We start from the raw sequence: 27,922 nt of genomic DNA, 5'->3' as shown, positions 1-27,922 counted from the left end.
AATAATTAAAGCTATGACTTGAGGTTGGTGCAGTTTTATTCATTTAAATGATGAGCAGTATAAGATTTATAATTCTTTTCCTGTGAAAAAAAGATCTCGGAACATAGGAATGGCTGTACTAGATTGGAAAACACCACCATCTAGTCTTAAATTTGTTTACAACCATATGAAAAATGGAATACCTAAAGTTCCCCTTGTTCACTCCCCATTTTCTGACTCCAGAGTCTAGAAACTTTCTGCATCGGTGACTGTATTCACATAATTCACTTTTTTTTGGTGTAATTCCTAATTTAATTCAACTGCTACCACCTCTCTCTCCAGCTATCTCTTTACCAAGCTGGATAGTGCTAGTCTGTTCAATCTCTCTTAGCTCAGACACCATTTTCAAACACCAACCATCCTTCTCATATATTTTCCTCATTTCTATATCTTTTTGATTCCAGATAACCAGAAATTCATGCAGAATTTCCAATGCAGAGATGTAGTATTAAGCATGTAAGACATACCATAAGGTGCACTATTTAAGGTGCATAAACCATAGTTTTATGCAATGACACACAATTATTTCTGTTTGAGTTTCTACTCCTCTCCTGCTGGTGCTACCATTTTAGCTCCCTTTCTGTATCGTCACAGAATCCTGACTTGTTTTCAAAGAACTCGTTGCAATGATCTGGCATCGCTTCACGGAGTATTATCAGCAGCTCATGCAGACCTCACATTCGCTGTTCAGATGTGTACAGTTGAATCGGTTTTCTAGAACCAATGCATCACTTGCATTCATCACTTCTAATATTTTCATTAGATTGCTTCTGCAACTGTGCATTGTGGTTCCACAAACTGTCTCAGTTACATGTCACATGCCCATAATGGTCACGTCTTTTTGCTTAGCAGCCTTTCCCTGCTCAGAGCAATCCAGCTCTTCCTCCTCCTCTCTCTGCTTGGCAGTCACCCTTTCCCTCCCCAGCAAAAAGCAAGAGCGCTGTGGGGTCAAACGACTGTGTCAATGACACAGTAGGGCCCTATGACTTGTTTCATGATAGTGAAATAATTAATACCACTTCAGATAACAAATGAAAGACTTTTGTACTATTCACAGTCTTGAAATATCTCAAGTTATTTTACATGTGGCTTGTGAAAATAGCACTACTGGGCAGGAGGGGTAGGGTGGGATTATTCCCTTATTATGTGAAGGAAAAATATGCATAATCACTTGTAGACTACTATAAATACTCCGACACTGAAAAATATAAAACTCTCACAATTTTATCATAAAAGAGATTTCAAAGGGTTTGTGAATTGCAAAGTAATCATGTAGTTTTGCTAAATACTCTCACTATGTAAAAGGTCTGTGAAATGGGAATGGGGACTTTACAGCATATGAGTGTATAGTTTTAATTTATTTTAAATTTCTGTCATAAAAATATAGTTATACTATTGCTGTCTAGCAGCAGTAATATTTAGCATTATCTACTATGGTACTACAGATGTTCAGATATACATTTTGAAAAGAAGTAAAAATGTGAAGTCCTGTTACTTTTTCTTTCTTTGAAGCAGGTTCTGTGGACACTTCAGACAGAAATTGGGTCTTATCTTAATATTCACACCTTATCAAAGTTGTGAAGTGTTACACAAAATAAGCAAATAGAGTAAATGCTTGGTAAGTGCATAACAATATAAATGCTTTAACTTTATCATGAAAATTATTTATCTATAATAACAGACTGAGCAGCAAGAAAAAAGAACAAACCAAGAACTTCTTTTTGTTCTACTTGTCTCAGTATGCAATGAATAAGTGGAGAAAAAAAATCAAATTAATGGAATATTTGGGCATGATTATGTCACAGTGCCTGTTACACAACCTTCCACATAAATTTTCTTAAATAAAGCTCAAAGAATGGGGTTTGGGCCTAATGTTAAAAATGGTCCTAATCTCACAAAGACATGCATTTCACTTAAAAAAAAGATACAGCTTCCCTCTCCATCATTTATCAACAGCCCTGGCTAACTGGGGAGGTCCCAGCAGACCAGAGGTTAGCCAGTGTGACGCCCACCTACAAGAAGGGCAGGAAGGAGGAACTGGGGAACTACAGGCCTGTCAGCCTGACCTCGGTGCCAGGGAAGGTTATGGAGCAGATGATCCTGAGTGCCATCATGCAGCACATGCAGGACAACCAGGGGATCAGGCCCAGACAGCATGGGGTATGAAAGGCAGGTCCTGCTTGATGAACTTGATCTTCTTCTACAAGATGGTCCACCTAGTGGATAAGGGAAAGGCTGTGGATGTTGTCTACCTGGATCTTAGTAAAGCTTCTGACACTGTTGCTCACAGCATTCTCCTGGAGAACCTGGCTGCCCTTAGCTTGAACAGCTGTGCTCCACGCTGGGTTAAAAGCTGGCTGGGCAGCTGAGCCCAAAGAGTGGTGGAGAATGGAGTTACATCCAGCTGGCAGCCGGTCACAAGTGGTGTCCCCAGGGCTCAGCGCTGGGGCCAGTCAAATATCTTTATTGATGATCTGGACAAGGGGATGGAATGCACCCTCAGTGAGTTTGCAGACAACACCAAGTTTGGCAGTGGAGTGCTGATCTCCTTGATGGCAGGAGGCTCTGCAGAGGGATCTGGACAGGCTGGACCAATGGGCCAAGGCCAATTGGATGAGGTTGAACAAGGCTCAGTGCCGGGTCCCGCACTTGGGTCACAACCACCCCACCAGCGCTGCAGGCTGGGCAGAGCGGCTGGGAAGCTGCCTGGTGGGAAAGGGCCTGGGGGTGCTGGCTGGCGGCCGGCTGGGCAGGAGCCAGCATGTGCCCAGGTGGCCCAGGCGGCCGACAGCATCCTGGCTGGTATCAGAAACAGTGTGGCCAGCAGGACCAGGGCAGGGACCGTCCCCCTGTGCTGGGCACTGGTGAGGCCGCACCTGGGATCCTGTGTTCAGCTTTGGGCCCCTCACTGCAGGAGGCACGTTGAGGCGCTGGAGCGTGTCCAGAGACGGGCAACGGAGCTGGGGAGGGGTCTGGAGCACAAGGCTGATGAGGAGCGGCTGAGGGAGCTGGGGGTGCTCAGCCTGGAGAGGAGCAGGCTCAGGGGGGACCTTATCGCTCTCTGCAGCTGCCTGACAGGGGCTGTAGGCGGGGGGGGGTCGGTCTCTTCTCCCAGGTAACAAGGGACAGAACAAGAGGAAACAGCCTCAGGTTATGCCTGGGGAGTTCAGACTGGATATTGGGAAACATTCCTTCAGCGAAAGGGTGGTGAAGCACCGGAACAGCTGCCCAGGGAAGTGGTGGAATCACCATCCCTGGAGGTCTCTAAAAAACACGTAGATGCGGTGTTAGGGACATGTTTTAGCAGTTAACTTGGCAGTGCTGGGTTAGTGGTCAGACTTGATGATCTCAAATGTCTTTTCCAACCCAAATGATTCTGTGATACTATGGTTCTATGATTCCCTGATTCCCATTGGATTGCCCATAACACACAAAGTGTGCAGGTAAGCTTTTCCAGGATTGGGCTGGTATCTACGGCCTGATTAATGACATTTGATAAGATGTCAAGATGTCAAGAAGGTAAAAAAATCACAGATCATAGGAAAGCACTTTGATAAGTGCTGATGTTAACAACATACTGCGTGATTATGTAGTTGCAAACTAATTCAATTAACGTGTATGTTTAATGTTACATAAAACTGATGAAAAATTCTTAAGATTTCAGTCCAGGCCTTGACAAAAAGATGACATTATAAAGTTTAGACTGAGTAACACACTGCTAGATTGCAGGCCCCATTCTTTCTAATACTTTTGCCCTACTATGTATGTAAGTAGTGCTTCCAATGCAGCACAGCTCTGCTGCTGATACATCATTTTAGTTTTGATTGCTGAAAGAGTAGCACTGGGATGCAGTCAGAATTAGTTCACTTTCCTGCAACTGTTAGTGGTCATCATGTATTTTATGGCATTTATTGCCACAATGTTAAAAAAATATTTTTTTCAGTGCTGCATTTCTATGGTTTTATCTGTATTGTTATTTCACTAAGATACAGGCAATGCAAAGACAGTAATTAATGCTAATGAAATAGCAGAGGGTAAAACAGATTTTAAAATATAAGATGTTGATGGAAAGAATAAATTTACTGACAATGGTCAATTAATTAAAACTAAATAAAGAACAGGCTTTTTTGACAGAAAATTTGTCCACTTTCACGATAATCATGTCGAAAAATCCCAACAGACTTAGTGCATTCACTAAGAAATAAAACATCCACAGTTTTTTTTGACCAAGATCTGAAGTTAGAAGTTAGGTTTTAGTTGATGTTCATGACTAATAAAGCTGATTTTTGGAACTTTCAGCTGACTAAGACTAACTCTGAGGACATTTGACTGCCATTTTCATTCCTTCCCTTTCCAGAAGACTTCCTTGTAGCATACTGTTAATATTGCAGTATGGCTAAAATAGCTGTACTTTTCCCACATTAGTCTTTTGAACATAGTATAAATGATCATCTTCTAACCTTTACAAAGAGAATTAAAATAGCTCTTTGAAGCATTAAATAGCCATGTATTGAAGGAATCCAGCAACATATGGGGAAACCTACAATGGTAACACTTATAATGTTTGTTTGTCTTCTTTTTTAATTATATTACATTCTTAAATAGCTCAGATCCCTTGATTATAATTTATTGGAAGTAAAGATGACCTGAATTGTCATGTGTGATATTAAATGTAAAACTTAGATCTTTTCAGGAACCTATCTCAAGTAGAGGTTTGTGATTTCTAGTGCAACATCAGGTATCTGCTGTGACCACCATGATATAAATCTTAAGGATGAATAGAATAGAATAGAATAGAATAGAATAGAATAGAATAGAATAGAATAGAATAGAATAGGAGTAGAACAGACAGAACAGAACGTAATAGTCAAGGTGGAAGGGACCTACAAGGATCATCTAGTCCAACTGCCTGACTGCTTCAGGGCTGCCAAATAGTTAAAGCATTCTATTAAAAGCATTGTTCAAATCCTCTTAAACAGAGACAGAGATGGGCTATCAACCACCTCACTCTTCAGGAAGCTTGTTGCAGTGTTTGATCACCCTTTCAGCAAAGAAATGTTTTCTAACATTCAAAGCTGTTCTGGAGCACCTTTGAACCATTCCCATGAGTCCCATCACTGGATCCCAGGGAGGAGACGTCCCTACCTCCTTGTCCACTTCCCCTCCTCAGGAAGCTGTGTCAGGAAAGCAATTGCTTCAGGAAGCAAGGGGATCATCCTTCAGCCCCCCTTTCTCCAAACCAGACAAACACAGAGTCCTTAGCCACTGATGATGAATTAATTCCAAATCTAAGACACTGACTGAATAGAACTGTTTAAATATAGGCATATCCAAAATACTTCCTCAGGTAAGCTATTTCCTTTTAAAAATCAGGTAATCAATAATAAAAGGGATATAAATAAAAGGCATGTGATAATAACAAAAAGTGTGATAGAGAAATACAAGGCTGAAATGGACAATACAGAACTTGGAGAGGTTACTATGCACAGAAAATTTTAATGAATATGAAGCCACTCATTTTCTTTCATTTCTCCATCTCTGTTTCTCCTATCGCCTTTCTCAACCATTTGTTTGGCCAATGACAGACCCATTCAATTTTAGACACTTGTGATTTAAACATTCATTTAAATTTTACTCCAGGTTCTCCCCTGAAGTTTGTGAAACCATGGAGAATTAGCAGCAGCATTCTGTAGCCATCAAGTCAAGAGAGAGAACAGTTTGAGATATGTCCATTCCTACAAACCCCTAATCAGATGATCCCCAAGGGAATGAAGACAGTGTTGTATATGATCCCTGTTTAAAGCACATGCTAGCTGTTAAGCATGTTTAATTTTCATTTGCATTGAGATAAAAAAAAATTATTCAGGCTTGCATGTGAATACAGAACTAAGCTCAAATGCTGGCATGCATCCACCATAGATTCAGAGAATTCTTCACAAAATGTTTTAATACATTAAGATTTTTAAAGTTGTTCAGACTGACTAGAAACTGGGACAGTATGAACAGGGTTAGTAGACTGTAACGCAAGACATCTCAGATATATTTTCATCAGTAATAAGAATTAAAGAAAAACCAACATACTGAAATTATTTGAGCAGCATTAACATCCAAAGCCCTAGAATCTGATCATTGTGTTGTCTTCAGAACACAGCTTAACAGTTCATCACTTTTTTAATAAAAGACACACTAGAAAATGTATTTTAGACAGACCCATGTGTTGTTCTTATTATGATCATTATTTATTCAGTTATTATATACAAGTGCATGCAAGTATTGCCTATAAAAACAGAAGAAAAAGTTTCCTGCCTTTGAACTTTTCTGATGTTCTGAAATTCTCCATCACACCGCAAATATACCAAGAGCAAGATGTTTCGCACTGCATACAACCCATTTTCTTTATTATTGTGCTGAAGGCAACCACAGACTAATGTGAATTTCTCTCATGTGCGAATTAGTCCCCTGAATGTTTATTTGGTTGAGAAGAATTTAAAATTATGTAAAATTCCTACAGTTCACTCGTATTTTATAATAAATATAGAGAAGCAAATTCTGTACGGGAAATAGAAACCAAAATCTTTGAATGTCATAGTAGGAATTTGCAGTAACTTCTCCCACAAAAATGATTTGGTAAGAATTAGTGGATACTACTCAAAAGCACCATGAAATAAAAAAGTGGACATTTCAATCACAGAAAAACAATTAGCACACTCCCCAACGGTCATGCTACAATACAGGGACTTATGATAATAATAACAACAAAAAAGTCCCATAGGGACTGGGATTCTATAAAACCACTCAAATTACTTGGCACAAGGTCTTGTGGTGGAGAAGAGCCAACCTGATTGTAATAAAAGACTGATTTCTTCTTAGCATTACTAACTCCAGAAATACTGGGAACAGATGCTTCTGAGATGAACTGGAGGGACAGGGCTCTGGAATTAAGCATCCTTTAAAAACTTAAATAACCCAGGGCTGCTATTGTTTTTTAAAACACACAGCTTATCTACGGGGGGGGGGGTGGTGGTGGGGTGGGGTGGGGAACAAAACCAGACAGACATTCTGACATGGATAGCCATGTACAATAGCAACCCAGCACTCACACTAACAAAACTGCATTGAAGGGGATAAACAAGTTCAGGATTGATGGCAGTAATTGTGCCAGAGCATCATAATGTGTGCCCAAGAATCCAATTCAGACCAGGAACAGAGCGGATTCCTGCACTGGAGACAGTAATTGAGTCAAACTTAAACCGAAACACTAAAAATGTTTGTTAGGTCTGTATTCAAAACTACATTAAAAAAAAATAAAAAGGGAAAGGCTTTACATATTAACCTTCTATGATATTCCCATTTTCTAATGAATTAATATAGTCATTAAAGCTAGCTTCTGTCAAGTATGTCCAGGCACCTAGTCCAAAGTTAATGCTAAAAATGGATGGGGCACTCTGGATTCCTTAAAATGAAAGTTGTCTCTTCCCTGCAGGGTGCTGAATGTACTTCATGACCTGATGTGTGTACAGTAGAGACTTGTTAGCCATGAGAAAAGATGTATATCAAATAAATAAATGGCCTCCTCAAACTGACAATCTTAGGGGTTTGTCAGACTTGGGGATTTTTTCCTTTTTTTTTTTTTTGACTACCCATAACATACTCCCATAAAGATTTATATTGTGGCCTTTGTTGCCCAGGATCCTTGTCTCTTACCCTTTATGCTGTAAAAGGAAATTGTATATTAACGTAAATTGCTACTACTGATACTTCTTCCCCTTGACTGATGGTTTTCTATTACAGGCTTGCAAGAATTCAGGCTGGAAGGAAACCCAAGCATCTTGACTGAAAAGGATTTGATACATTCTTTTCAAATTCATGCTATCTAAATCACAGCAGGATGACTTGTAATCAAAGTTTTTCAAAAAGAACATAAATTTTGGGAAAAGGAAAAGGCCATTCAGCCCATTGCAAGTCATCTTGGTTAACACAGTTCCTCCAGAATACTATCTCCCTTCTTCTTTAATGACCCCAATGCCTCCAATTCCAAACTTGGCTCAGTAGGCTATTGAAAAATTGTATTTCTCTTTGAGAGAAAAGTACTTCCTTGTGTTGGTTCTGAATTTCATTTTTTCAGTCACTTCCATTTGTGCTTTCCTGTTCATTCTTTTATACTCAGCCAAACAGTGAGTCAAGTGTTACTGAATACGGTTTTCCACCCTGTATTTCTCAGAGTAGATGAGTTTGTAATTCTCTCGCTTTCTCAATTTTTACAACGAAAAAACTGAACTGGGCTGTGATTAGGTACAGCCATTTACGACACTGTACACTTCAAACGAGACTTCTCTTCTGCTTCTTTCCTCTAAGGTGTCTTTAAAGTTAATCTTTTAAAACATTGGGTTTTGGGGTTTTTTTGCCTTTTTTCACTTCAGCTTTGTTGACTCGGCTTTTCTGCACCCAATGTGATGGCCACACCGCAGGAAAATATTAGCCTTTAAAGATTTTTGATTTAAAGAAATAGAACTACAGCAGCGCTTTCTTTGTATTTCTAGTCTTAGCTGCAACATGGAAACACATTTTAACCCCACTGTCAGAAGCAGAGTGACGTCAAGACACGCACCACCACCACAGCAGGCCAGGCACCTTTAGCGTTCCGGCAGGCACACGATGTGTGCACACAAGCCAGCCTCTCCCAGTACCACAGCACCCAGTTTTCTCCATGGCTCAGTCTCTGAAGTCAACACAGAACAGACTCCCCGAATCACTAATGCGGCAAAAAAAGGGGATGGCTAGGCAATTGATTTCAATCCTTCAGAAAATGCTAAAATATTACTTTAAGAATACCCTTTTTTGTATTCACTGCCTGAATAACCTCACATGCAAAAATTAATAGGTCAGATTAAATCATGTCCAAAGTCACTCTTTGTAGATTTTGCTTTTATTTTATTGTTCTGGGGAATGCTGTAGCTTCGAGTTTTACCAAGGTCATCTTTCATCGAAAAAACTTAATATAATTAGTATCAATTCTGTATTTTGTGAGGCTTACACTGGAAGTTATTAACTGTGTTTCAAGTGGAGTGTCAGAGAAACCAAGGGCAGAGAGAGTAATCTTTTCAGCTTCAAAGGCACAGTTGATGACTTTAGTTCACTGGTTAGTGAGAAAGACGTGCATTTTTTATTAAAGGTGTTAGCAATAAATTTGAAACTATAAGCATTTTTTCCTCTCATTTTCTTTCCTTTCCTCACTTGTAGACCTTGTTGGAATCATTTCAGTCTTTTTTTAACACCCCACATGGCACTGGAATAGTTGCTTTAGTTGTCCTTGTGATTAACTGTAACGATACTTAGTTGTATACCTTTGCTTTTAGCAATGAAGCCTTTCATCAGTATCCTGACAGCAAAAAACTTAACAAAAACTGCCTTATGCAGTACTGTGAGAAAAAAAGATCTTGGACTTTGCTGGTACTATCTTTAAATGCCATAAATACCTCCCTAAATAAAATAGAACTACATTAGCCTTGTGATTTGATATAAATACAGCAACAATGAAACATATTTAACAGGAACTATGTGCCTAATATTTCTCCTTGTTATAAGAAATGCATTTCCCTTAAAACTCACCATTGAAGATCTGCTTGACAACATCTTTAAAATAAATAATTCAACCAAAAGTCTTAATAAGATCCTTAAGACCATATATTCAATTATTTCAAATACAGTCCAACAATACATTTGGAAGCATATTTACCATCTTCTTTACAATAAATGTTCACTTTTGAGAAGAAAATATGTACAGAATGAGAAGCCTTTTTACTGGAGAAAGGTTTAACAAGAACCAATGTATAGCTTAACCACAGAGAAATTTAACTGAAAAGCAAGGCTCAAGTCTATAACAAAGTGGATAGTTAATTGTCAAGGAGAAACACCAAAGGAAGTTGTGGATTTTCCATTTCCTTAGTTATTTCCTTCCTAAATTAAGTCTACTTCTGTTCCAGTGAATGCTCTTTAATAAAAAGGTTTCTGTTCTTCACTATAAATCTATGACAGTGGAATCTATCCAAGAATTTAGGCTAACTGACCCAATGGGTCCCTCTGGACTTAGCAGATCACAGATTTTATCTATGAATAACATACTAAACTACATAGACTCCCACTGACAGTTAATGAGCTTATGTATATGTAAGGTATTACATAGAAGAAAGGATATTACAGCCTATATAGTTCTATAGAGGAAATTCTTCACATATGTGCAGGCAACAGACTGCACTAAACAGCGACACACTAAAAATAGTCTGTCTCTCTTTGGACTGGAAAATCCACATTCATCTAAACCTCAAAACTACCTGTCAGCTAGATGGGATAAACTCACGTAAACAATTTGCAAGCCAAACCACTAGTAGAACTGTAAATACTTGATCCCCAAAGTGTCTTGAAATCAGTTGAATTCTGGCTTTCAAAGCAGCAGGTATGAATAGTTAATTTTTTTGAATTATTATTTTGAAAGTCACAAGATTATTAAGCATGACTGGAGTATTCATTTAGTATGAAGACAGTATAAAAATATAGGTTTCATGTCTTGTTCACATCTGCATGTTGAAAACGACTATATATTAATAAAATGTAGGAAACGTTATGCCTGAGGTCAGACGAAAATGGTCAGCATGGTTACAGGCTTCGGCACATACTGACTTTGGTGTTACATGTGACATAGAGGTGGTGATACTGATGACTTCAGTCCTTCCCACGCACTGTTTTGAAAGGCCTGTGCTTCCTTGCTAGTTACGTGTGGAGGCTGGGCAGAAGGAGTACTAAGACCCTACAATCTGTAGCACCTGAGGGGAAATCTCAGGATAAATTCAGAGCAAAGGACTTTCTTTGCAAGCAGTAAGCACGCTTCCAGCAGAAGGGACTCTTAAGCTGGAAAATCTCTTGTACTGCTAGCTTACAATAGAGACTGTTAGACTGCATAATTCATACGCAGTAGAAACCCTACCCCCCCCCCCCCCCCCCAGTGTGATTAGAGCTCAGGTTTAGGAATGTTTGAAATCCTGACGCATTGCTGAAGCCTCTCCGGAGCTCAGCTATATAATGGAATCTTTATCAGACCATCACCCATTTGTGATACTTATCTGTACAGCGTTGCATTTTGGGTTAAGTGATAATCCATCAAGGCTGGAAATCATTGTGTACTTTTTAAGTTGCATACTTCATTACTGCAAGCTGACAGCTGGATGGATTTGTTAGCACTAGAAATATTTGTTCCAGACACAAAAAGCAGGTTCCTAATATATGATATTATGATATTTCCATTCCTTTCATGTATTCAGCATGCCTGTGTTGTAATCTATGTCTCGTTTATGATGTTCATTTACATGGCAAACTGTTCAGAGTATGAAATCTATCTTTATTTGTTCCAGAATGCAACAGCCTCATTTCACGAATAATATGACCAAATAACACACAATAATGACGACAGTCTTCATCTTGCATCACAACAGCTGTTAAGTGGAGAAAATGACAATTTTCTAAACTGCATATTTCTTTCCTTTAGCTTGTAAAAGATAAAAATTGAAAAGCCCAAAAGTGTGTATCATGGCAATCGAGGTAAGTAGCATGATGTGGGTCATGTTGCCAGAATTTTTGTGGCTAGACTGCTTCAGTGCTACGCCTGCTGACTTGACGATTACTCTTGGATTGACATTACAACTATGAAGATCCTTTTAACAGTATTTGAGAACTGGGGATTCCACACAGAAATGTTCAGTTTTCAGTTTTGTCTGCTCACAATATACATATCAGGATATTTCCAATTTTTTAGCATGTAGTGATAAACGGTTTCATATTTAGTTTCACACTGCATGAAAAAGTACTTCCTTTCATAACCACAATCCAATGCTATTTACTACCCTGTTGTCCTATTTCCTCTGAGCCACAGGTAGATACCTTCTGTGGATGCAACAATACCCAAAATTCCTAGCTTTAATTTAAAAAAAAAATAACCATAGACTATTTTCACACTATGTACAACCTCTTGCTTGCAGCTAGCATTTTCTGGCCTATGATCATCACGCATGTGAGCATATACTTTTTGTCATGATTCTAATTCTCTGTGAACATAGAAATCTGTAGGATTCTAGACAGTAAAGTAAGAAATTACTTGAGTCTGGATTTTTGGTGTGTTTGTGGTTGGTTTTTTGGGGTTTTTTTTTGGTTGGTTGGTTGGTTTGTTTTTGTTTGGGGTTTTTTTTTGTTTGGTTGCTATGGGGAGATACCTTATACCATGAGGTTAAGGCATAAGAGAAACACCTGAGGACTCCTAATTTAAAATTTTTCGTATCTATCAAATCTGTGTACATTATCCACTGCATTAATATTCTCAAAAGCCATTTTCATGATATTATAAGAAGGCTTTTCCTGGTTGTGTATCTATCAGACCTAAAAAACAAAGGGTTTTTTGAGTTAGAACAGATGCTACGGTCTCCTATCGATCTTAATTTTGTGAGCTTTGAGAATTTGCAGCATTAATTGTACCACCAAGCCCGACTAGTGGAATGAAACCCTAATTAAATGTTGCTTAGGGAAAGGAATAAATACTCTGTTTCCCCTCAAATAGACACCACGGACTACTAAGTCTCTTGAAAATACACTTGTAGATCTTCTGTTCAACACATAAGGAGCCAGAGACGGCACAAATGCATGAGGATTGGGCAGGTACACGTTAGAAGAATAATTTCTCAAGAAAAAGCTGGCAAAACAGACTTTAACATCAAAGGGTTTGGGTGTTTTTAATCTGTTTTAATGCTATTGGTTTTCTCTCTTTCCAGAAACTCTAGAAATTAGCAGGAGTGATGCATCTTAAACAGCAAGTGAAACCAAATTAGCTGTATATACTGAAGGAGTCAGAAGAAACACTGAGGAATCTACAAGAAAACAGACAGAACTTATAAAATTCACCTTCCTTGTTCATGTTGGGCAAAAGTATTCTGGATTCCCCTGTGCATGGCGTCGTTCTTGTGCATCCTGAAGGTATCACAGGAGAAGAGAGGAGCACAGAACTGCCTAATACTTTTGGTTTTTAAACTCTGGGTTCTAATTTCCTTATATTTCCATAAACATCATATTTTAATCACACTGCAACAGGTATATTTTGATATAAAAAAATCAACTGTTTGATCCTAAAACAGTAACTTTCAAATCTTGCCATCTTACTGTCTGCTCTCTGGGTACTTTGGCTCTCTGGTTTGAGTTTGTCCTTCTGCTTGCACAGACACCTAGGATTTGGCCCAAGGAGCCACCTGCCTGCCGATGAGCCGAGGCCATACATCAACACAGCTGCGGAGTTTTTCTTCCAATGTCAGAGCCCTTGGGAGCTGAGAGCACAAGAAAAAGAAGGCAGACAATGCTAGACTCCTGCATCGACCCTCTGCACCTGTTAGCTAGTAGAGGACCTTGGGAAACTGGGCACCATTTCTCTTCCTGGTCATCTCTATTTAGCCCATACAAGTGCCAAGGAATGGAAGGCCACTTTCTATTCCTGGCTTCTCAGCTGGCTGCACATGTTGGCTAGGGAAGGTTTCCCAGCTATTGCTCAGCTGTAGCTTGTGGATGTTTCACCTGGGTAACAGATAGCTTTGACCAGACAGCCCTGGAGGTTTCAAGACTAACAAAAAGAAGCTTGTAAAATAGGTTTGGGATTTTGTCATGGTCTAACTTAGGTTTAACATGATTTATTAGCACACCTTCTAAACAGCCAGGAAACAAGCAGAATGAAAAGCAAAGGTAATGAAAGAAGTAATTGTAAAATCAAGACATGGCAGTTCTTGCAAGATGGGTGCTAAAGGCTTACTTGAATGTCAGGTGGGAAAAAAATAATTTAAAGAACTGTTGGTTTGAACCTCAAATTATTTGGTCTCCTGGGAAATCTAGAAGTTGGATAAACCAGTAGGAGATCATTATAAGAGAAGGGAAGATAAGAAAGAAGAAATAAAACCCCAAAAGTTGTAATTTTCTTACATGGATTGAGTAAAACCAGACACAAATTAGATTTTGTGTTACTTTTACAGCTAAGGAGTAGTATATAAAACAACTAGCTTTTAGCATGCTGCCATACAAAATTGATTATAACATTAGACAATGGTCATTTTTTTATTAGCAGGGTTGAATGCAAGTAAGCATACGCAACTATATTTAAAATACGTCTACCCTCATCTTCCTTGTCCCCCACATATTCTGCACCTTTTCCTTGCTTTATTGATTCTTTCTCTGTCAATATCTCAAAGTTCCAAGTTATATCAATCAGATTATGTGTAAGAAAAATGAAATAACAAGAACTGGTAATGCTTAACATTTTTTTTTATATGAAAAAACCTGAGGACTGCAAGTACTATCCAAGTTGTTTCTGCATTTAAACTGCCTATAATGAAACAGGTATTCTATTTTTTTCTCCACACACACCCCTGATCCAGATAAAAATGGGAGAAAAAGAAAGTAACATAGTATTTTAGCTAAGATGGTTGAAATTTATGCTATTAAATAGAAATACACTTAAATTACATTGGCAATAGTTGTCAAAATAATCAGATCCTCAAACACTTCCTTAACCCACTGTAAACTGTTCTTCTAAATTTAGCTTCACAGATCTACTTTAAGAAACCTTTCTTTTATACCAGAGCCAAAAACAATAAAAGAAAACTAGACTATAATAAAGCAGGGATTTCATTCATTCATATATAAATGTGTACATTGGCTTTTTGGTCACCGTGACTATTAAATAAACTCTTGAACTTCAAAGTGCAGCTGCTTGGGAGCAGCACCATGTCTCTGCTATATGCAATGACTTTTGGAGATGTTTTTAGGCGTTGCTATATAAAGCTTTGAATATTCTGGCACAGACATTAGACAAGTGAGTCAGCTGAGACTGAATCAACCTGATAGGTGCAATCAAATGGAATGGATCTATCCTTTGAATTTGGGATGTTCTTGCAATGTTATTTTTTTACCTATCTGGGTAATGGTTGTGAGATTTCAATCTTCAATAGTAAGTCAAAGATTCCAAGTTTTAGAACCGCTTTGACTTTTTGTCATGACAAGAAAAGGATTTAAATTTAAAAAAATCACAGTGTGTGTGTGTGTGTAATTAACATAATGCCAGCCTGTGGGAGGGTTTTATGTATATTTGTGTGCTCAAGCCTTTCTCCTCTGTGAATCCAGGAACACAGAGCTGTTCTCACTCGAGGTGGATTCTCCTAGACTGTTAATCACACTCCCTTTCCACCTACACAACTATGAAGGATTGGCACAGAACCATCTAAATTAATTTCATGCTAACAAAAATTTTCTCCAAGGGAGGCATCCCTTGTTTCACTACTGGGGGCAAATCGACAATCCTCTTGTGCCTCTTCCCAGTCACAAAAGGGAACACGAGCATGGATCCATGCATAGTTTTCACAAATAACATCACATAAACCTGATAGAAAGGAAACTACTCATACAGAGCATAACTATCCTTTCTGTAGTCCTCTAGAATTGTTTCTTCTCATACATTTTATTCTCATTTTTTTGTACATTACTCATCATGCTTATTAAGCTTTAAGATACCCTTGACAAACATATAATGGGCAATACTCTTCACTGGCATCAAATTGTGTTTAGAATTTTTGAGTTAGTAGGTAATGTACCAGTAAAAGAATAATTAATTCCTAAAGGACTGAGCACAAAAGCAAGCATACATTTGAGAAAGTGAAAAGTTTGACTAAACAATATGTTTACGAATTATCATGCTGTCATCCAACTGGATCAGTAGCTTTTTTTCATGTTGTTTACTAAATGCTACGCAAATTAAGATAGAGATGGGTCCCAGTTCCAGAATTAACTGATGATGGTTTGGAGATATTTTTTTTCCTATTAATTCAGGCTTTTGGTATGGTAATGATGAGGTACGATGATCATAGTGTAAAATGCCTTAGATTTACAGACTGTCTGGGCTCTCTATATCTTGTGTCACATTCCTGTAAATACATCTCCTGTGACTGGATGTTGAGTAACATATCCTCAAGGTGGACTACATAAAAGTCACGGAGAATAGAGGAATGTCTTGTAAAATGTACCTGAGGTGATTCATAAATATCAAGTAATAATTTTAGAATAGAATTAGTGAAATACATCCAGCAAGACTATTATATCAGGTATTTGAAATCTAGTTAAAAAATATTATTAATTAGTATGGACCTCCTGATGATCTGGGACGAACTTCTGTTTATTTAAGGCATGATCAAACAAGATCTGATAAAGAAAGAAAGAGAGAAATGTTGCTTTCAACTAAAAAAAAAGTTTTGAAGGTTGAAAATACATGAATAGCTTCTCAACTTTATGTTCTTATATACTCCTTCATGTCAAAAATCTTGTCAGTATAAGAAGCCAAAGTGTCGAAGGAAGATATGTTTATATGGTACTTTTTGCTCAGCCAGAAACAGATACTACTGAAAATCTGATCCTCTCCAAAATGGTTGTTATACCATTTGTATCTCTGGTGTGTAGGTGCTCTGACAGTCTAGAGAAGGTTCAGTCTAGCATTTCAGGATGGCAGAAATCTGCCTTCACAGCATTCACTGTAAGTTTGTGAACATTATTTGTTTATGGATCCAAGAAACATAGAGGAGGAAGCAACCTAAGGAGAGCATATTGTCCATTTCCCTCTGCCATGGCAATCAAGCATTCTTAAAGAAATTAAGGCTGAAGAAAGTTGTAGAACTTCAATAGCTACATTGTGTCACTGTCTCCCGTACACTTAGAAAGTTTCCCCACTAAATGCCTTTGCTACTAATTTCCCATTGAACTTGGAAAATAACTCTTCATCAGTCATACTGATTTTTCTTTTTTGTGAAAGCAAAAGCAAACAAACTGGTGCGTTCAGCTTCCACGTAGTGCATGTATTTAGACTTCCTGTCTTTGTTCTTTGATCTGTCTCTGTGGTCATCTTTCAGGGTGACATCCCTATTAGAAACAGCACTCCAGTTGTCATACATTGCAAGATAAAACACCAATTACTTCAGCCTTGTCTTAATCATTCATGAATAGGATCACTACATTTCTTTATTTCTGTATTTCACCTAATGGATTTCTAAACCATTTTGTTTTGATAAGTTTCTCACACCTTGCTAGTTACAGTTACTTTTGCATCTGGTTGTTTCTGATTTTATGCCTGGTTTCCTGTTCTTCAGCATTGGTATACTCTATGACCTATGCCTACAGTAATCTCGTTTTCACATTTTTGTGATTTTTGATTTCTTAAATTGTTAGATAGGCACTTCCATTAGTCTATTACAAGTGTCCTATTTTCCCTCTTCATGGGATAGACTGCCACTTTCCTTCAAATACCACCTTTTCAAGAAATAGTCTTTCTACACTCCTTTGTCTCTTAGATTTTCTGCCCGAGACCATATCTACCAGTTCCTCAAGGTTGAAATAGTCTTATCTTCTCATCCATTTTGCTGCATTCAATTATTTTTCTGGGAAAAGCAAGTGCTTGTATTTTAGTGATTGTCCTGTTTTCAGCTGTGATAGAGTTAACTTTCTTCTTAGTAGTTAGTACAGTGCTGTGTTTTGTCTCTTATGTAAGAACAATGTTGACTGGACACTGGTGGTTTTAGTTGTTGCTGGGTGATGTTTATACTAAACCAAGGACTTTTTGGTTTCTTGGGACCTGCCAGAGAGAGGGCGGGGGGGGGGGGGGGGGGGGGGGGGCACGGGGAATTGGGAGGGGACACAGACAGGACAGGTGACCCGAACTGGCCAAAGTGATATTCCATACCATATGATGTCATGCTGAGTATATAAGCTGGGAGAAGAAGAAAGTGGGGGTGACATCTGACATGGTGTTTGTCTTCCCAAGTAACTGTTAGGCATGCTAGCACCCTGCTTTCCTGGAGATGGCTGGACACCTGCCTGCCCATGGGAAGTGGTGAATGAATCCCTTGTTCTGCTTTGCTTGCATTCACAGCTTTTGCTTTACCTATTAAATTGTTCTTATCTCAACCCTTGAGTTTTACATTCCTTTCCAATTTTCCTCCCCATCTCTCTGGGTGAGGGGAAGTGAGCAAGCGGCTGTGTGGTGGTGCCAGCCGAAGTTAAACCACGACAGTGATTGATCACCTTCACCCAGATTTCCTTCTTTTGCTTTCTCTTAAAGCAGTCTCTATTACTGTAGCATGAAATTACGTGCATTCTCATGCATATTAGAGCTGAAGCTGAGAAGAGGGTTCTGCTTCTCCAGATCTTTCTCTTGATGCCAGGCACACAAACGGTGAAAACAAACACTTCAGAGTAAAGGAAAATGAGGTCCTAAACCACACTTAAAGAGTTAGCACAATGCCTTAATAACATTGGTACACTAAATGTACAATCACAACAGTGACATACTTTAGTCATGACCACACAACAAAAAGAAAAGAATTCATTCAGGACAGCAAACACCAACATGGCACACCAAGCACTTTTTCCTTTCAGGATCTGATCCGTCAGAAAGCTGGGAAGCTTCTGCTGCTTGACCCCCAAAAGATTCTTTTATAAATACATGTTCATTCCTGTCATTCTGTCCCTTTTCAGGAAATTCCTCTTGCAAATACTCAGACCTGTGAGCACTGTTTTCATGGTCTATCCTTTTTTTCAGGATGGAAAGGACTACTCTAACACTCTTTCCCTTTTTCACTAGAACAACAATATTTTTCTCACACTATAAGTAATATTAAAGCTTAAAAATGTAATCTCAGATGTGATGACAGGTTATTACACAAAGGCCACAATATTAAAATACCAGTGCCCTATGGCAGAAGTCGGGTGATCTGATACTATCACAATCTTTATACAATGGACTTGCTTTTAGGTCAGCTTATTCATGCAAGTTAGGCAGGTTACTACAACTGACTCATTCATAACAATGCTTCCAGGAAGAGAAGACTTCATAGCTCTGTCTTAACTTTCATGGAATAATTATATCTCATCATGTGAATACTTGCAGTGTGGTAAGTGAATATTATTTCCCGTCTCCTTGCACAATGAAAGCCTTCAACAACCACATAGGAACCTTCTGCTATTTCACTCACTATGAGAGATTACTAACTACTCAGAAGATGATAATCTGCAAAACTTTACACACACATCTTTGCTATTGAACAGTTATCTGATCAGTCACTGAATACAACAGTAAAATTAAGCCTTATACTTTGCCCATAACAAAGCAAAGGATTACGAGAAACGTTTCAAAAGCTGTAAACAGACAAAAACCCAACAGGATGAGGGGCGGGGAGGGGAGAGAGAAAATTCAGCTCATTTACTCTAGTCCTGGTAAGATAAAGACACCCCTAAGACAGGAATACCTTAAAATATAAAAGACTAACAAGGTGATGTAATGCAGTGCCTCTGTTACCAAGCAAGGTTGCATCAACAGTAATTCCAATGCTGAGACGCCTATCTTGTTTTAAACATTAGCACCCAAAATAACCAGTTTTAAAAGGTCATGTTTATTTAAAAATAGCATGCTTGCATTTTACATTAAAGTTAATTTACTAACCTTAAAAAAAATAAATGCAAATGTATACAAATAATTTAAGCAACCTGTCAAAGTTCACATAACACTGCTGGAGCAATGAAAATATCCAAGGTCATACGAAATCTTTCTTAACGTGTACCATCCTGTGGTTTGTTCTATTAAAAATATATATTGAAGTGTTTGAACCCTTGCTTTAGCAATTTCTATCCTTCTTAAAAATCAAACCTGTCATTTCCTATTTAGAATGTGTTTTCCAGGCCATAACAAAGAAGCATACTGTACCTCTGGTGCTGATGGCTGTTGCCGATGTGGTTGTGCTGGTTGTTAAGGCTACAGTGGTTGTGACTGTTGCAGTGGTAAGGGAGGGGATGACAGTAGTGGGAAGCAAAGTGTTGAAAACATCTGGTGAGTGGAAAAAAAAAATATAAAATAAAATCATATCATGCAAACAAAGGAGAATCATAATAGTGGTTTAATTTGTAAACACAAGTATGTAAAAATGACTAAATTAAAACATGATTAACATAAATTATTACTGGTACAACAGAGTACCTTTAAATTCTTGACATTATATCACTCTCAATTTTTATAGTCAATCTTCGAGCATACAGAATTTAAAACACAGTTAAAATGACCAAGTTTCCACAGATCTGGAGAGTGACTGTTTAAGTGACAAGAATCTATTTCTTCACTGAGCCATTTTAAATGTCTCATATACTAGAAACCATATACGGATGAAACATGCTGTGTCAGAGTGGGAGATGAAAAAACAACACCATCATGCTAAAATAAACACACACATGTTAACGAGAAATGGCTGTATGTTAAAACACCCACTTTCAGACAGACTCAATGGAAGGAGAAAGGGGAGAAAATGCTACTAACTATAAGAGCTGCTTTTTCCGGATTGCTTTTCTTCTTCCCACACATTTGTTTAAGACACAGTTGTCTGCTAAGATCCAGAGCAGAATATATTTCAAAATCTTTACCCTAATTAGCAGGCACAGTCATCTTTCAACCTTACTACTTAAAATGTATTATTAATACATATATCAGTATTTCTCTAAAACAGCTTAGAACTAAAAATCAGAATTGTTAATAATATTATGACCTGTGTCACAATGATAATATATATTATTGTATACTAATGTTCACTAGTCAGAAAAAATGCATAGCCCTGATGATAGCATCCTACAAAACCCTTCAGCTTTTGATCAAGTGCAGGTATGTCAGGCTTAGGTGTGCCTCTGCTTCGTTGCAGAGGAACCAACAATGCCTGTTGCAAAATGCTCCAGCACAGAGTAGAACATAACCAGATGCACAGATAGAAAATACTTTGATTATACTGCCAAAACCAATAAAGACCAGTATCTTTTTGCTTATAAGGTGAATGCAGGTTTTAAAGAGCAAAGAAAAAAAAGCCCTCAAGAGAACTAGAGAAAAGCATTTCCGCAAGGACATAAAAAGCATCTGACATTTTTTCAGATTATTTATACTGCAGGTTTGAAAGGAAAGGACTAGTTGCTCAGCAGTTGATGGTGAGTAACCCATTCCATACTGATTTCAGTGAAAATATTTCTGAAGGGTGCTATTCAATGCAATAAAAGACTAAAAATCTGACCCACAATCTGTCTTCCCTTTGCTGTGGAAAGAAATGCAATTGGTCTCGGTACCATCAATTCTGACTGAAATCAATGGAAGCTGAAGTAGCTCACAGTTTTACAGTACTGGGCCCTACAGAATACATTTCAGACAAAGGGTCCTTGAGTTCAGCATTGCATAATTGCTCTCTTAAGACTTCAAATTAGCATGCTTACCTTATTTTCATACTAGATGACAGATTATTTTGTCACTTTAAAGGTCTCCTTGCCAGTTGACATCTATGAGTCACCTACAATTTTCTGTATTCCTCTGGTTTTGATAAACATCATCACTACTCTCCTGGAATCTACACCTGTGGGATTTTCCACTTTTGAAGCCCTCAGAAAATGGCGTGAGATCCCTCTTTCATCTGTTGCACACTGCTATTAAATACATTTCTCAGTAAAAATATTCCCAAACCAGAAAAATTATAACAGGCTTTTAAAAAAACCCTACAGTGTAGCCACTCTAATCAGCAGGAAAAATGGTAACAACCTGGAGTGTGAGTACAACAATAATTAAACAGAACTGAGTATAACAAGCATTAGAAATAAATTAACATGTTAAAAAGATACATGTCACATGTACTGATCTATGGAATTGCTTCCCAAAAAGGGAAACTCCTTCCCTGATAAGTATCTGCCTAAAATGAAATCAAACAGAAAAACCCCACCTGCTTCATAAGGAGAGCAAAGCCTTGTTTATTAGAAAAGCTTTACAAATCAGTCTTGTAGGTAAAACCCAATTAGTGTGATTTATGGTTCCATTAATTATCTTTCTTAAATATACCATTTACTTAAGACCATGCAATAGCAAGGTAACTGCAACTGGCAAATACAGTAATAGTTTTATGACAGTGCTTTCTATTCTGCTAACAAACTGCCAGCCTATTTTGCCACTTAACAGCTTAAATGAGTCACCGTCGAATTTAGAAGTTCATTGCTTTCTGGTTTCTCTTCATGGAAGTATTTCCAACATGATTTCTTATTTTAAAAGAAAAGCTACCTAGGAAACAGACTAATTAACAGAAACTAGGATATATCAGTGGTTTAATACAGATGTGATAGATTCATCTTTTCTGATTAGATCAAGAATAATGAAAACTTGTGCAGAAATTAGTTTCCTGATCAAAGTCACAAACTCTGATGCCAAACATCAAAGTGGCAGCTTGTCAAAAGCCTCAAAGGAAAACATATGTTCTCAAAATAAACGTAAATACAAGCAATAACATTGTCTTTGTTTCTTTCTTAGCAGAGTAAGGTGAAATTCACCATGCAAATGACTGCAGTTGGTCTGCTTTGCTCACCGCATTACAATTACTTGCTCTCAAAGACTACAGTGCAAGTAGGCAAAGCAGGAATCAGCAGCCTGAAGAACCCTGCACTGCCCAAGCATGAAATCGAAGTCTGTTCTGGGCTATAGAAATGCCTGGTTCATACCTGCTCAGGTTCAAGACTCTGCCCAGCAGAATCACATCTTCAACGACATCAGGGTGCAACAGGAATGTATGTGTAAAGTAACGGCATAGCTCCCACCTCTCCAGACAACACATTTTGGGGCTCTTGGACCATATCCCATCCTTAACCCCTATTTTGGACAGCCCAAATCCAGGCATAGATTAGCATTCTGAAAAACACCCAAACCCCTCATTTGAAAGTTTTAGATGTACGGGACCCCCCAGTCCTACTGAGCCTGATAGAAAGGCTCCTTACCAGTTCTTCCAAGAAGATTTATAGATGCTCGCAAAAACTTTACTTGTCTTTGCCTTGAAAATGTTTTTGTGTAAGAAAATGCAAAATATGCACTTCAGAAAAAAAGAGAAGTACTGTTCAGTGCCCCTCATTATCCCATCAAGCATTGTGGGCATAGGAGGTAAGCAGGTTTGGTAGTTTCCAAAATCAGACAGACTACAGGTATAAACTGATACTCAGCAGCCCAAGCGTCTGTTCAAGGCATATGAACCACTGTGCTTTAAAGAGGGTGTGCTTTTTCATTTGCATGCATGACAGAAAACGGAATTACAATTCGACCTGTTTCTAGTCCTGTAGGTTTTTTTGGTCATCGTTTTCACCGCAGGGCACAGCTATCTCGAGGCACACTTGATGTTACCCACAGCCCCCTCTTGGCTGCTGCTCAGAAACACACTATCAACGGGACCATGTAGATTTGTCCTTCTGAGCTCTCTGTCATGAAGGAACTTAACAGAACAGATCTGCAGACTTCTACCCCAAAAACCTGTGGCGGAGTGAAATTTAATTCCATTTTCTGGCCTTGCAATTTCTGGAGATAGTTGTACCGAACATCCAACTGAAAAAGAGGTTTTGAATATGGCTCTCATGCCACTAAATACCGAGGGATCATTATGACCGAGAGACCTTGTAAAGTGGAACTTTTTAATTCGAGTAACCATACCCAAATCAATGCACCAGATCACTATTTCAATAATACTAAGGTATTAATCCTTAGCCTCCTGTGAAGCAGAAAATAGCTATATTTTGCAGATGGGGAACCAAAGAAATAGAAAAGCCATGCTCAGAGATCTAGAAGTCAAGCAATTGTCACCACTAATTTTGAGACCTCACTCAAAATCATCAAAAATGGATGTTTGCTGACAGACAGATATGCAGTCAAAAATTCAATACTGTATTTAAGTTGGCATTCATTTCATCACCTTGCTACCTCTGAAATACAAACAATTCACAGAGAATTAATTGTTTCCATGAAAGTTGCTGGAAATGGAAAAGGGGTTAGACTTCATGCTAAGAGGAGTTACTGACTCCAGTTCCAACTCTTTTTCACGTATGTTCCCACAGGTTATACATGTAAGACCTGAATTGGTTTTTCAGTGAAAGAGATGGGTTCCTAACCCCTCCCTAGTGGCACAGCAGGGGGTTGGGCTGAGCCACAAATGTTCAGCCAAGAACTTTCAGTGAGGACCAGAGGTAATGTCAGAGCTCAGTGGATGCAAAGAAAACTACAGGGAAGGTTCTAGAAAGGTGTTCTTGATGGCCACTACTGTCTGTTAGCAAGCCATTAAGCTACATGAGCACTGTCAAGATGAAGGCAGACAGAAGGTAATTTGATGGCTAATTGCGAGCGGACAGTGGAAAAAGGAGGAGCATGTAATGCTTGGCTTGGTCTGGAGGCTGCTCTGTAGCTGAGGCACAGATGTGGTCTGTTTACGAGTGGCAGAAGAGTGTTGTACAAGATCATCTCAGAACACTGTCAGGCCTTGCCTGATCAAAATTTCCTGTTCACCTCTCCTTCTTTCTTGAATTGACGCCACGTTCTTCTACTAAGGCAGAAGACATTCATCCATTTAAGTGCAGGGAGCTTGGACAATTTACTCTCACTGTCGATTTGGCCCTAAGCATTTTTATTTTCCATTTCCAAAGAAATGAGAAATGGTCCTGTTTGGTTTAGCAGGCTTATATGAAAGATAGACCTGACCTATTGAAAATATTTGACTTGTTTGGTAAAAACACGACGATATTCTGAAATGACTGAGCACAACTCAGACAACAATAGCTGCAGTTGATAAAAATGTAAAGGCTTTTGTTTCAAGCTTGACAAAGGCTGACAGAAAAATTAAAGGACAAAGTGATAATGATGGATGGCCCTTGCTGTATTTTGACTGAGAATGAAAGAAATTTTAAGTGGTAAACTGAACTGAGTGATGACCTACCTGGGAAACAATCTCACTACTCTGTGCAAAATTTAATCAGTCTGTGGTATGTAGTACTAAATAATTTAGCAAGGTTTTAAATTCAAAGGGAGCTGCATTTAGCCTTGCTCTGAGAAAACGTGATTGAACAAAAGGATCATTCAGCTTGAATATCATGTGCCAATAGCTCCTTAGCACTTAGACTGAATGATCACGAAGGCTCACGGACATGAGGTCAAGGGGTTCTTTTTACTAATTGATTCGGATTTATGAAACTCTGAAATGGCAATTATGTGCTTGACATTTTTGCTAGCAAATCAGATGTCATTGAAAAATATCCAAACCCTTTTAACAAAAGCTCCATGTAGATCTAGATCCCTAGTTAAAACCATTAAGAGACGTCTGGTGGATGTGTTCACATTGCATGACATACAGCTAAAATGGCTAGGCAGCTTAGAAAAGCAATTCACATAGACCCATGATTCTAAGACATTTCATGGGCCTGTAGATGATATTAAATGCTGGAAGATGTGAGACTGCTTATTAAAGTTTGATTAAACATAGTTTGGTTGAACAGCCAGGACAGAGGGAAAAAACTCCAAGGGTTAAGAGATGCTAGGATTTTGATCTCATTGCTCTTTTTTCCTAAGTTAGGAAATGGGAAGAACAATAGCTCTCTCTTCCTATAGAAGGTTTCATAGGTTGGTGGATTTCTGTGGGGTTTTTTTCCTATTTCAAAAGCAATAGGTTTCAGTAGCAAATGAAGGAGGACGAAGTATTACAAAAATACAGCAAAAAAGGCAATGTCTCCTGTTTTCAAAGAGCCAATCAAAAAATTGGTATCTACACATCGCTGGTCCAAATTTTATCCTTAAAAAGTTAAGACTATAACATGAAAGGACAAAGGCCATTTCAGTACTAGTACTTACTAGTGGCAGCATGGTGTCACCCCAAATCCCTTAAAAGTATGAGGACCTGGTAGCACACCACAGCACATTTTACAAGACATGCTCTTAACACAATTGTTTATGACAAAATAAAAGAATGTGATGAATACGAAAAAACAAGGTATAGTAACAAATTATTTCTGATTATGCCATCTCATACATTGAAAATTGACAAAAAAAGTTAACTACCCTTAATTGTCCTGAAACAACTTCTCTATTGAATATCTTATTTATTTATTGAGAGCAACAGTAGGACTTACAAAGACTATGAGTGTGTGAAAGGCTGATTTTACACCAGTAAACCCAGGTTTCCACCAGGACAGGTGTGCGAGCTGTCAGAAAACAAGGAGCTGTGGCTTTCAGGCAGGTGACAAGAAGCATCGGGAAGGCAGTGCTGTGGGGTCCTGAGGCAGGTGGCTGGGGAGGGGTATTTAGATAAAACCCACCTCTACCACCTTCCATGGGGACTCTTACGGGCAGAGCATGCTGAGTGGAGGAAGCTTCCACTCTTCCCTTTGAACCTCTCCCGTTGCACAGAACAGAATTTGGGAGTAGTAGGCACTGGGTCTATGTGCTTTATAATGCTCATGAGTACTTGCTAGAATTCAAAAAGTAGCAGGAAGCACACAAAAAAAGGCATTTTTCTTTTTTTTTTTTTTTTTTCTTTTTTTTTCTGGCTAGAAAAATATGACCTTTCTCCACAGCACAGATGTTGCCAGAAATATGGCTTTAACACCTCTGTTGCACACACATTTTGGTGGAGTTGCACACACAGGGACCACAGGAAACATGAATCAAGCATTTCACAGAAAAACATCTAACATGAGCATTTAAGTATTGCACTAGTGGCTGATAACATTCAAAATGTAGGGTTTGAACTTTGAAGCCCTCAGTGTGTATTTTAGGGATCACGCTGCTCCCCACCCCACCCCACTGAATTTGTGATAAGCAAAAGCACTCTCCAGCTGCAGCTCCCTCGAAACAGAAAGAGAAGTTTGCATTGAAGGCCTTGAGATGCTGTGAGCACACTCCCATTTCACTGTCCATCAGACTCATTATCTGTCACCAGTCTAGCCGTTTGAAAAGCTCACCATTCTTGCATTCAGTGAAGCAGAAGGTTAACAGGTAACATAATGTAGTATCTCACAATACATTTACCTATTGCTGTTCAGTTTGGGGGGGGCAGATTATATGAATTGCAAGATTTCTACAGCAGAAAACAAATAGGTTGTAATGCATTATTTCTTAAATTCTAACTGTGCTAAAACCAAGTGATAAACAGAGAACATAAAAGGATAAATTTGATAAGATAGTAGCTTGACCTGGTGATTAGATACTGCAGATTATCTTAGTACAAGAAAAATCTAAATTTGCAAGTAGGCAAATTCTTTAATATTGTGGAATCTGTTTTAATGTGCTCGAGGTTTTACTTTATTAATGGTTATTAGCAGATGTACTTTTAAGGACAAATCAAAACAAGTATTCAACAGAAAGATTAATCTTTCATGCTCTGGAGTTATATGAATACAATACATACTTCAGATCACTCCAGAAGTACTCTGTAAGACCCATTTTTTCCTAGAGTTACCATAAGTTTTGCTAGTAGTTAAATAAAAGTAATTTCCCATTTAATAGCAGTAATATTAATAAAGCCTATTGTTTTAAGGGAGTCATTCTATCTTCTATAAAAGCCCATCTTTCTAATTAAAGTAGTTACAAATACTGCACTGAGCAAGTCACTGAAGCTTATGCAACTTGCCTGAAAGGAATTAAGTAAAATTTGCAGAGCATGCAGTAGGCTACGGAAAAGAATTTTGCGATTCAACATTTTAAATAAAAGGTAGAGTTTTAGAGCATTGAGACTGCAGCCTCAAATGAAGAAGTTTTACTTATAAAAAGGCATCTATACAAGCCTCGATTTTGTTCACAATTCTACATTCACACACACATATGCAGTAAGGAATGGATGTCTGCCTTGTGGTTTGGTAAGATCATGATTTAGACAGTACAGATCAAGTGTTAGGGAAAAGGAGGTAGCATTATTCCCATTTCATAGCTGGGGAAATGAACACAGAAGAATTAAGTAGAATGTCTTAT

The 27,922-nt window shown here is 38.3% G+C and overlaps 1 protein-coding gene across 3 annotated transcripts in view; it reads right to left on the bottom strand.

The window, feature by feature from the left end:
* Window positions 1-27,922, bottom strand: part of CADM2 (cell adhesion molecule 2) — a 670,542-nt gene that overhangs the window by 32,028 nt on the left and 610,592 nt on the right. For 2 of the 3 annotated variants that reach the window (XM_055702988.1, XM_055702989.1), the window contains one exon: window positions 19,856-19,975. The exons of the other annotated variant lie outside the window; for it this stretch is intronic. In XM_055702988.1, coding sequence (XP_055558963.1) covers window positions 19,856-19,975 — 120 coding nt within the window. The remainder of the gene's footprint in view (window positions 1-19,855; window positions 19,976-27,922) is intronic. 3 annotated transcript variants of the gene reach the window in all.

Source organism: Falco cherrug, chromosome 2 (assembly GCF_023634085.1).
Source record: "Falco cherrug isolate bFalChe1 chromosome 2, bFalChe1.pri, whole genome shotgun sequence".
Classification (NCBI taxonomy): Eukaryota; Metazoa; Chordata; class Aves; order Falconiformes; family Falconidae; genus Falco; species Falco cherrug.
This window is presented reverse-complemented; position numbering and strand designations above follow the sequence as displayed.